The sequence below is a fragment of the Rattus norvegicus genome, chromosome 8 (assembly GCF_021556685.1).
Source record: "Rattus norvegicus strain SHRSP/BbbUtx chromosome 8, alternate assembly SHRSP_T2T, whole genome shotgun sequence".
NCBI lineage: Eukaryota > Metazoa > Chordata > Mammalia > Rodentia > Muridae > Rattus > Rattus norvegicus.
In genome coordinates, this window is record NC_141541.1 from 73823008 (window position 1) to 73834004 (window position 10997).

The window sequence follows — 10997 nt, forward strand, 5'->3', positions numbered from 1 at the left end:
AACAGGCACACAAGTGATACACGTGCATGCAGAACATTCATACACATAAGGTAAATAATTCTTAAAAATTCTTTATAATTCTTATTTTGAATACTGAGTTTGAGAATTGTCACTCTGGTCCTCATAACTGACTGGCCACAGTGCTAGATGCATAGAATTATAACATTAGGTGGACGCAGAAAGATCAGAAACTCAATGTTATATCCTGTAAGTAGAACCTAGAGATATTTGAGGTCAGCCTTGGACACATAATGTCATAGAGGGAGGAGGGGGAGAAGGAAGGAAGGAAGGAAGGAAGGAAGAAAGAAAGAAAGAAGAGGATTTAGTCTGTAGTGGCTATCATTATCTGTAAAATGAGGTGACTCGACCCACCCAGAAGATCCCTTCCAGCTATGTAATTTCAAACTTCAGTGAAGGAAAAATAATAATTAAAAATAAGTTTCCAAAGCTGGATCTTGTCAGGTGCCTGTAGTCACAGCTATTTAGGAGGCTGAAGGAGGATCCCTTAAGGCCAGGAATTTAAGACCAGCCTACACAAGGTAACAAGGCCCCAGCTGAAAAAAAATACATTCTCTGCGCAATCAAAGCAACAAGAGGAGTAAGAATTCCCTGAGAACAAGGACTCACTGGCTTCCTTTATAACAACTGGACATCTGACACTGGTCTCAGCACGGTAAAAGAGACAAATGTATAGAATAATTCTTAGGGGGGAAGAGAAGGGGAAAAATAAATAAATAAGGGAACAGGGAAGCGGACATGGCTGGCCCAGGGAATGACCTGAACAGGAGACAATGGTTCTGTGGGTGGGAACAGGGTGTGCAAAGGACTAGGTAGTTTCTCCCCAAGGCTAAGCACAGCCAGGTGGCGGTGGTGGGTGTGAGAAAAGCAGGCCGTGTAAATAAAACGGTTCTCAAATCTTCAGAACCGCCTCGGCGACAGTACACCACGAGCCTTGGAACCGCAGCCCCTTCCCTACCCCGCCACGCCCACACGTGGAACTCTAAAACGCACGCTCCCCCAACACAAAAAGGCTGGTTCTGGTTAACTGTTGGAACGCCGAAGAAACGCCCGCCTCTGGACACGCCCCCGCTCCTGTCCCTGATTGGCTAGAGAATTTAAAGACCAGGCCGGTGATTGGGTAATTTTTTTATTCCTAGTATTTGAAAGTTCTTAGTGCCTTGGCTTTGCTGCCGGCCGGTTCAGATCTGCCTTTTCATCCGAAAGCAACCAGTGAGTCTGTCGGATCCTTGAGGTGGGAGGCAAAGAACGTGACTATTTTAGTGATCCTCGCTGGGAGAGGTACTGATTCGTGGGTCAGACGGAGGGACAATGGATTCCTGGGCCCGGAGGTTCCATACATTCCCTAAGAATTCACCCTTTCCAAAGCACTGGAATCACACTGACCCTGATACCTACTAATTGGTTTATGAAGGGGGTGTGCCTGTCTCAGCCTGTTTTCACCTCCAGCCAGTCTCCTTCCCATCGCCCAACGTGTGGTTATTGTTCTGCTTCCTGGGTAGAAGTCCCTGATGAGTCCGGTGTTGGCCTGGGTGGGTCTTTTTTTTTTTTTTTTTTTTTTTTTTTTTCTGTTCAGGAACACCTTTCTAATGTGGCCATTGCAGGACAGTTGCTCGTCAGTCCTAAGTGCAGTTAATGCCACCTTCCACCTCTCCGAGAGCTACAGCAGAGGACGTTTCTCCTCGCTCTAGAGTGCTTGGAATATCTTGGTGGCACCTCCTGTTACCAGTGACAACCTGCTTGACCCTAAGTGATCTGGACAGGATTTTCTGTCACGGCAGCCATACTGCCTATTACACCCCGATTTTCTGTGACTTGTGTGCTTCGGTCCCTGAACGCCTGCAGAGGCATTGGAGATGCCTTCTAGCACTGAGGTGGCGACCGATGAATGTGATGACACCGAGCTGCGGTGCCGGGTAGCCGTAGAGGAGCTGAGTCCTGGAGGGCAACCTCGCAAGCGCCAGGCTCTGCGCGCCGCAGAGCTGAGCCTAGGTCGGAATGAACGCCGCGAGTTGATGCTGCGACTGCAGGCACCCGGACCCGAAGGGCGGCCACGCTGTTTCCCACTGCGCGCCGTGCGCCTCTTCACCCGCTTCGCCGCAGTTGGGCGCAGCACTTTGCGACTCCCGGCCGATGGCGTGCCCCGGGCTGGCTCAGTGCAACTGCTGCTCTCTGACTGTCCCCCGGAGCGCTTGCGCCGCTTCCTGCGCACCCTGCGCCTGAAGCTGGCGGTCGCCCCTGGGCCGGGACCCGCCTCTGCCCGTGCGCAATTGCTCGGTCCGCGGCCCCGAGACTTTGTCACGATCAGTCCAGTGCAGCCGGAGGAACTGCGCCGTGCTGCGGCCACCAAGGCTCCAGACTCAGCGCTGGAAAAGCGGCCAATGGAATCCCAGCCTAGTATGGTGAGGACCAGAAAGGGAGTGGAGAGCTTTTATTGAGGATCAAGGAAACCCAGGAGGTCCGAGGTTGGGGGAAGATAGTCAGCAGTATTAAGGAGACAGCTGGTGATCTGAAATGCCCATCATTTGAGAACGGTGATGATGAGCTGTAAATCACCCATGCTTCCCCTCCAGTAATTCTTTAGATAAGCTGAGAACAGGAAAATAGCATCCAGGCCATATCCAAAGAGATAGTGGCAGAGAAGACCAGGCAAGGAAACTTAGGAAGGAAGAAAGAGTATTAGAGTCCCAGAAGAGAGGAGCTTTTGGAACGGAGCGGGTCAGGAACAGGCAATAATCCAATCACCTGAGGAGAAAACCCGTCAGGAGAGTCTGACAAAGCTTTTAGATGCAATCAGGTGTGGTCGCCAGTCTAAGACGCCTGGCATTGAACGGGTGAAAAGCCAGAAGTGGAGGCTAGTATCCGTTGGGACTGTCTTCAGATGACCCAGACCTGCTCAAAGTTCCAAGTGAAGCCTAGAACAAAGCAAAGGGCTGTTTTGCAATGCATACAGACCAAGCAACATGGCAGGAGGTTCTGACACAGCCCTGTTCCTCCCAGGAAGCTCCAAGGTGGCCCCTGCCTGTGAAGAAGCTACGCATGCCCTCCAGCAAACCGAAGCTTTCCGAAGAGCAGGCCGCTGTGCTGCGGATGGTTCTGAAAGGCCAGAGCATATTCTTTACCGGGAGTGCAGGTAATAGAGAAAGAATGGCGTGGTGGGTAGCTCTAGGGTGGCACCGGGGAGCAGGCAGCTCTGACTTTGTCTACCCACCAGGGACAGGGAAGTCCTACCTGCTGAAACATATCCTGGGTTCCCTGCCTCCTACTGGCACTGTGGCCACTGCCAGCACTGGGGTGGCAGCCTGCCACATTGGGGGCACCACCCTTCATGCCTTTGCAGGTAAGTGTGAACCCCTGGGCTTGGGTTAAGAGCACGCCAGACTTGTGGAAGGAGAGATGGGGGGAGGGGGCGCCGGGGTTTCAGCACAGACTGAATAGTGTCACTCCTAGGCATCGGTTCAGGCCAGGCTCCCCTGGCCCAGTGTGTGGCTCTGGCCCATCGGCCTGGTGTGCGGCAGGGCTGGCTGAACTGCCAGCGTTTGGTCATTGATGAGATCTCCATGGTAGAGGCAGACTTCTTTGACAAGTTGGAAGCTGTGGCCAGGTCAGTACGTAGAGCAAGGGCATGAGGTCTGAGTCTGGTTATTTTCCCCAAGGGGTTTGCCCACCCAGCATCTATCTCTAAAGCACTCCTTGCTCCCATCCAGAGCTGTCCGGCAACAGAAGAAACCATTTGGAGGGATCCAGCTTATTATCTGTGGGGACTTCCTACAGTTGCCGCCAGTGACCAAAGGTTCCCAGCATCCTCGATTCTGCTTTCAGGTACTGGTCACATCCTAACCCTGACCTGTGCTTGTGAGGAGGGACTTACACCCTGATTCTGATCCTATGCTTGTGGGGGAGTCTTCTCTGATTACCCAACTCACCCCTACCCTTTCCCCACCAGGCCAAGAGCTGGAGGAAGTGTGTACCAGTGACTCTGGAGCTGACTGAGGTGTGGAGGCAAGCAGACCAGACCTTCATCTCTCTCCTGAAGGCTGTGAGATTAGGCAGGTGGGTACTGGAATGGGATAAGGATGCATGCACGAGTCTGTATTGTTATGTTTGTGGGTGGCAGGCTTCATATAGCTGAGGCTGGTCGAGAATTTGCAGTATGGCCTTGAACTCCTGATCCTCTTACCCGTATCTCATCAGTCCTAGGATTTACAGGCTTTTGGTAACCATACCTAGTTCAGGGAAGAGGGAGAGATGCTTGTTTGTCCTTGGGAATGAGCAGTTTGTACAGGAAAACAAGTTTGGGACAACTTAGGATAGAATGTAGTCAAGAATGTTATAACACCAATCAATCAATCAATATACGTTATGGCACTGGGCATTGTGGCACTCAATTGCAACCACAGGACTCAAGAGGCTGAGGTGGAGGATAGTGAGCTTGAGGCCATCCTGGGCAGTTTAAGAAGACACTATTTCCCCAGCTCCGAAAAAAAAAAAAAAGAAGAAGAAGAAGAAGACACTATCTCAAAGAAACCAACACCAAACACTCCTTACAGCATACCTCACATTGAAACACAGGCTAGCTGGCTGGAGAGACAGTTGAGTCAGGAAAGTGCTTATTACAGAAGCCTGAGAACCTATGTTTGGATTCCCCAGTGCCTGTGTGAAAAGTTGAAGTTGACAGCAGATACCTGTAAACCCCTGTGCTAGGGAAGTCAAAACAGGAGAATTCTTGAGTTCGCTGGCCTGGTGAGTAAGCTCCAAATTCAGTAAGAGACTCTGTCTCAAAAAACAAAGAAATAAAAAAGGTAAAAAGTGCCAGGTATAGAGGCACATGACTTTAAATCAACACTCTGAAGGCAAGTGGATCTCTGTGAGTTCAAGGCCAACCTGGTCTACATAGTGAGTTCCAGGACAACTAGGGCTACATAGTGAGAATCTGTCTCGAAAAACAAAAACAAAGGCTAAAGGAAACTGAGGAAGTTGACTTCTAGCTTGTAGAAGTGCTCGTGCTAAAAAATGCATGCTGAAAGGGACCGGATATAGATCTCTCCTGAGAGACACAGCCAGAGCATGTCCAATACAGAGGTCAATGCTAGCAGCAAACCACTGAACTGAGAACAGGACCCCCTTTGGGGGACTTAGAGGAAGGACTGAAAGAGTTGAAGGAGTTTGCAACCCCATAAGAACAACAATGCCAACCAACCAGAGCTTCCAGGGACTAAACCACTACTGAAAAACTAGACATGGACTGACCCAGGACTCCAACTGCATAGGTAGCAGAGAATAGCCTTGTTGGGGCACCAGTGGAAGGGGAAGCCCTTGATCCTGCCAACATTGGACCCTTAGTGCAGGGGAATGGTGGGGGCAGTAAGGGGGATAGATGGGGGGAACACCCATATGGGGGAGGGGGAAGAGGAGGGATAGGGAGCTTATGGACAGGAAACCAGGAAAGGGAATAACATTTGAAATGTAAGTAAAGACATATATCTAATAAAAAAAATAATACAAAAAAAAAGAGACGTGCACACACATGCGCGCAAACACACACACACACACACACACACACACACACACGAGAAAAAGAAAAAAGAAGAAAAAAAATACTCAGGCTAGCTATTGCAGTAAAAGCAGTAGGCAGATGGCTAAAAGGCGGATCTGATGACGGGATAGTCAGTATTCCAGTGTATCAACACCAGCATCCTACTGAGGCCTGCAAACCTCTGGCCTGGGGTCACTCATGATATACTGCTTCCTCAGGAACACTGTGGGTTCCTCGGGGCAGACACAGCAGCAGGTCCACCTGTATTCAGAGTCCAGCACCCTGTCCCCATGCTCACTGTTCACACCTAGGGACAAGCAGACTGGCTAGGGGCTGGGTAGCAGCAAATCTTACATTGGTGCCCCTTTTGGGCTCCAAGACTTGGCCTATGCAGCAGGCCATACTGTCCCCACCTTTTCTGGTGTCCAGGGGATCTCTGGTCTGACACTGAAGCCCCCACAGATGTTCAGATGAAGTGACCCGCCAGCTCAGGGCCACAGCTGCCCATAAGGTGGGACGAGATGGAATTATAGCCACGAGACTGTGCACCCATCAGGATGATGTGGCCCTTACCAATGAGAAGCGGCTGAAGGAACTACCAGGTGAATACAATGCTTGGGTTGGACAAAACCAGCTGGGAGGGGCCATCAGACAGGTGTGACCCTCCCCTCCAACCCCACCCCACATCCCTGGAAAACCGGGCCCAAGCTCTGTGTACATTCACAGATGAAACTATTACCCAAAGGCTGTAGTGGGCTGATTCCAAGGCCCTGGCTAGACCTGAGCTGTCCCCAGTCCATCCCCCACAACCATCTTGATCTAATACATTTGTGGAAACTGAGCCACAAGTCAATGTATAACATGTTTTCTCACTCTTCCTTTTCCAGGTGATGTACACAGCTTTGAGGCTATAGACAGTGACCCTGAGCTAAGCCGGACCCTGGATGCTCAGTGCCCTGTAGGCCGTGTCCTTCAGTTAAAGCTGGGGGCTCAAGTGAGTGGGAAACGGGGGTGGGGTGGGGAAATCCCTGACTATTAACACTCTACCAGGGGTTGGGGATTTGGCTCAGTGGTAGAGTGCTTGCCTAGCATGCGCAAGGCCCTGGGTTCGGTCCCCAGCTCCGAAAAAAAAAAAAAAAAAAAAAAAAAGAAAAAAAGAAAACACTCTACCAAGGTCCCTTGATAGTTGAGACCTACTGTGACCACTCCCCACCCCCTTTCCTGTCTTCTTCCACCCTCTTATCTTCTTTTAACATCAAGAGCCCTGTCAAGCGATTCCACTTTGGACAAGTCTCTTCCTTACTGAAGCTCAGTCCTTAGGTGAAATGTCTCCCCATGGTAATATCCCTCATGATATGAGGTATACTACCCCAATAGTAGTATTCCTTATAGATGGGCAGCTTCTGGCTCCTCCTCTGTGGGCATGGCCAAGAATGGTAAGACTCTCCTCAGGGTCCACTGGGCACATGTGGGAAATGCAAGCATTGTGGTTGAAAGAGGCGTGGCAGACGCTAGTGTCATTCCTCAAATTTTGTGGTCTTCCAAGGCAGGCATAATCCCTTAATTCCCTACCCCCCTTTTTAAAAACAAGATAACTATGTAGACCCAGCTGGCCTGGAACTTGTTGACTAGGGTGGCCTTGAACTCTGGAGATCCACCTGCCTCTCTGCTTCCTGAGTGCTGGGATAGAAAACATGTCCACCAAACCCAGCTAGGTCTAACTCTTTTCAAAGTCCTGTGATGCAGGTTACCCTCCTGGTTTTATCACCTTCTCTCTGGGCAATTTGATGACTCCTAAGCCCCTTTGACACAAGATAAGGCCAAGATATTTCCAGGAAAATAATGTATCTTGTCACAGAGGTCTTGTGCTAAGACTCCCCCATCCTCTCTCTGAACCCTAAGTGCTAGAGGAGTCAGGCCCAGGGAGGGTCCCTCTTCATCCCTGCACTTCCTCCTCTGCAGGTCATGCTGGTGAAGAACTTAGCAGTGTCTCGGGGCCTGGTGAATGGTGCCCGAGGGGTGGTAGTCGGGTTTGAGTCAGAAGGAAGAGGTGAGTGATGTTGAAGGGAGAGGTCATGCTGCTTGGGTTCATTTCACAGCAGGACAAGCTGTAGGCTTGCTAAAAGGTGGGACTTCTCCATGCCTTCCTCAGGGCTTCCCCGGGTACGGTTCCTGTGTGGCATCACTGAGGTCATCCGCACCGACCGCTGGACAGTACAGGTCACTGGGGGCCAGTACCTCAGCCGGCAGCAGCTTCCCCTACAGCTAGCCTGGGCAATGTCCATCCACAAAAGCCAGGTGACTATCCAGTGCAGGGGTGAGCACAATAGGACAGAGTGGGCAGGCAATGCTGAGCCAGGCTGGCCTCAAACTCATCATGTAGCTGTGGAGGACGCTGGCCTTGATCTCCTGCTGTTATTACAAGTATGCACCCGCCTGGGTTATGTGGATGCTTCCATTCAATCTGAACCCAGGGCTTCCTGCCTGTTAGGCATGCTACCAGTCAGGCTCCACCCCCAGCCCTATACTTTTCTTTTCTTTCTCTCTCTTTTTTTTTCCCCCGGAGCTGGGGACTGAACCCAGGGCCTTGCGGTTGCTAGGCAAGCACTCTACCACTGAGCTAAATCCCCAATCCCCTAAACTTTTCTTTAGCATACCTCTTGGTCCACATTCTTCTCTCCCTTTCTAGACCCTCCTCTGCCATTTCCTGACCATGACCAGAACAGGTTAATCTCTGTAACAACCATACCAGGCGTAGATATAACTGAAGAGTTAGCAATTCACAGGCAGAAAACAAAGGTGCTGAGAAAGCTTCCCAGGTGTCACAGCTAGTGGAGAGGCAGAGTTTAGCTCTGTACAGATTTAGCCCTGCACCCGTCTGACCATTGTCTGAGCTTTCTCTGTCTGCCCCTTAAGCTCTCCTATGTTTAAGGCTCTGGATAGGGGCTGGAGAGATGGCTTAGTGGTTAAGAGCACTGGCTCATCTTCCAGAGGTTCTGAGTTCAATTCCCAGCAACCATATGGTGGTTTATAACCATCTATAATCAGATCTAGTGCCCTCTACAGTCCTGGTAGGCATACATGCAGGCAGAACACTGTATATGTAATAAATAAATAAATCTTTAAAAAAAGACTCTAGGTTGATGAGGCCATCCAGGCACAGTAGCTGGGTTGGTGAAAGTCATTTGAATGTAAGGGACTTCAGGCAAAATTGGCTTTAACTCTTCCTCCATCACCCAGGGCATGTCTCTGGACTGTGTAGAGATCTCTCTGGGCCGTGTGTTCGCCAGTGGTCAAGCCTATGTGGCCCTCTCCCGGGCCCGTAGCCTCCAGGGTCTACGTGTGCTAGACTTCGACCCCACTGTGGTTCGATGCGACTCCCGAGTGCTGCAATTCTATGCCACCCTGCGGCAGGGCAGGGGCCTCAGTCTGGTAAGAAGTCACCTAAAGAGGGCCCTCCTGGGTGTGGGCAGGCTGAGAAGGAGGCCTAGCAGTGAATCTTTACTGATTCCTTTCTGGTGGAGGCAGAAGGAAAGAGGTGTTGGTCCCCAGGCTGTGGCCCTGGGGATTGGCACAAACCTGTGACTGGCTTTCTGGTTCTGACCTAGGAGTCGCAAGACGATGAGGAGGCAAGCTCAGATCTGGAGAACATGGACCCAAACCTCTGACCTCGGCTGAAAGAGAAGACAAGCTTCTAGTTCTTTCATGGGTCAAGGCCCTAGGAATCAACTGGGAAGAGGCCCCTGTTTCTTCCCTCATTCAGCCTCTGGTAGGGTTAAGGGACACAGTCTCCTATCTACTTAACTAGCTTAGCCTCGATTTTACCTGTTCTCCTGGAGAAATGACTTCCAGGGTCAGAAACTAGAAATGGTAATGGTTATCAGAGGACAAAGCTCTCCACAGAGGCTGGGACAGTCACAGAGTTCTTAGCTGCAGACTGGAGAGAGGCAGTGCGGGCAGGTGCTTCAGCAGCCTGTCTTATTACACTGCATGTGTTTGTCTTGTGTGCATGTGCATGCACAGCACAGTGCACATGTGAAGGTCAGAGGACAACTTGAGGAAGTTAGTTTTCTCTTCCCCATGTGTGTTCTGGGGGTTAAATTCAGGTCATAGGGCTTGTTATCAGGCACTTATCCCAGGTGAGCAAACTTGCTACTGGGGTAGTAATTTTCCTTTCGTTATTATAACAAAATATATAAGGCTGGGCACTTTATGTAAAAGTGATTTATTTGTACAATAAGCTCACAGTTCTAGAAGACTAAACATGTGGAACCGGCCTACGCCCAGCTTTGCTGGGGTTGGACGGTAGCTGGCAGTACATGGCAGGGACATGTGCAGCAGGATCGTATGAGACAGGCAGCGGGAGACAGTGATTCTGGGGAGCGGCATTTATCCATTCATGAGGGCAAGACCCCCTCCATGCAATCCATCTCTTTTTTTTTTAAAGATTTATTTATTATATATAAGTACACTGTAGTTGTCTTCAGACACACCAGAAGAGGGCAGCAGATTCCATTACAGATGGTTGTGAGCCACCATGTGGTTGCTGGGATTTGAACTCAGGTCCTCTGGAAAAGCAGTCAGTGCTCTTAACCACTGAGCCATCTCTACAACCCGCAATCCATTTCTTAAGGGTTACATCATCCTAACACTGCTACACTAGGGACTAAGCTTCCAGCACATAAACCTATAAGGAAAACCATCCAAACTACAGCAGGAGCCTAGAGGGGATTCAGGCCAGACACAAGCCCAAGATAGAAGTTTAATTATCTTCACAGCTGAGCTCAGCCTAACACAGCCCCACGTAAACATCATCCTGAGCCTGACTGAGAACAGACACTGCAAACTGTGCCCTTTGTAGGGGAGAGGCCATGTTTAGAAATGGATGTTCCCTGTTGTATTTATTAGGGCCAAATAAAACTGTGAACTGTGTCACTGTGCCTCCTGCCTGGTCTCTCCCTCACTGAGGGGATGCACAGAGGTGCTTGTCCAACCACCTCAAGGACCCAGATCACAGCAACCTGATGTGAGGAGGTTCTGTTTGTAGCAACTGTCTTTCAAACAATGGATCAACAAGGAGAGTAACTATCAGGCACAAGTTAAGACAAAGATACTCTAGAGCAGTTCTAAGTCCCTGCTCACCCTGAGACTCTGGCTTTGATGTTTGGATAGGGAAGGAGCCATCAACAAACTATCTTCAGTTTATCAAAAAGCATGATGGAGGGGTCAGAGAGATAGCTTGGTGGTTAACAGCCTAGTTATGCACGCCTATGCTCTTGCAGTGGATTGCAGTTCAGTTCCCAGCACCTATATCAAGTAGGTCATAGACCTTGCCGCCTGTAACTCCAGGGCCAGGAAGCCAGTGAGGCCAGAGGTGTCAGATCCCTGAAACCAGAGTTACAGGTGGCTGTAAGGCACCTGACTTAGGTGCTGGAAATGGAAC

The 10997-nt window shown here is 50.2% G+C and overlaps 1 protein-coding gene across 10 annotated transcripts; it reads left to right on the forward strand.

Moving 5' to 3' along the window:
* The first annotated feature begins 1169 nt into the window (after positions 1 to 1169).
* Positions 1170 to 10489, forward strand: Pif1 (PIF1 5'-to-3' DNA helicase). 10 transcript variants are annotated; one of them, XR_015626877.1, is made up of 14 exons: positions 1170 to 1299; positions 1623 to 2420; positions 3019 to 3151; positions 3233 to 3358; positions 3469 to 3622; positions 3726 to 3840; positions 3965 to 4071; positions 4669 to 4761; positions 5984 to 6156; positions 6442 to 6548; positions 7517 to 7604; positions 7707 to 7852; positions 8795 to 8986; positions 9163 to 10489. XR_015626877.1 is itself a non-coding variant. In XM_087563236.1 (13 exons), the coding sequence occupies exons 2-13, from the start codon at positions 1875 to 1877 to the stop codon at positions 9220 to 9222; spliced, it is 1914 nt and encodes a 637-aa protein (XP_087419362.1). In that variant the 5' UTR covers positions 1170 to 1299; positions 1595 to 1874; the 3' UTR covers positions 9223 to 10489. The 10 variants fall into 10 exon arrangements, 5 of the variants coding, with proteins under 5 accessions (XP_087419362.1, XP_087419360.1, XP_087419359.1 ...); XR_015626876.1 differs by having other exon boundaries at positions 1170 to 2420; XR_015626880.1 differs by lacking the exon at positions 4669 to 4761 and having other exon boundaries at positions 1595 to 2420.
* Positions 10490 to 10997: the final 508 nt, after the last annotated feature.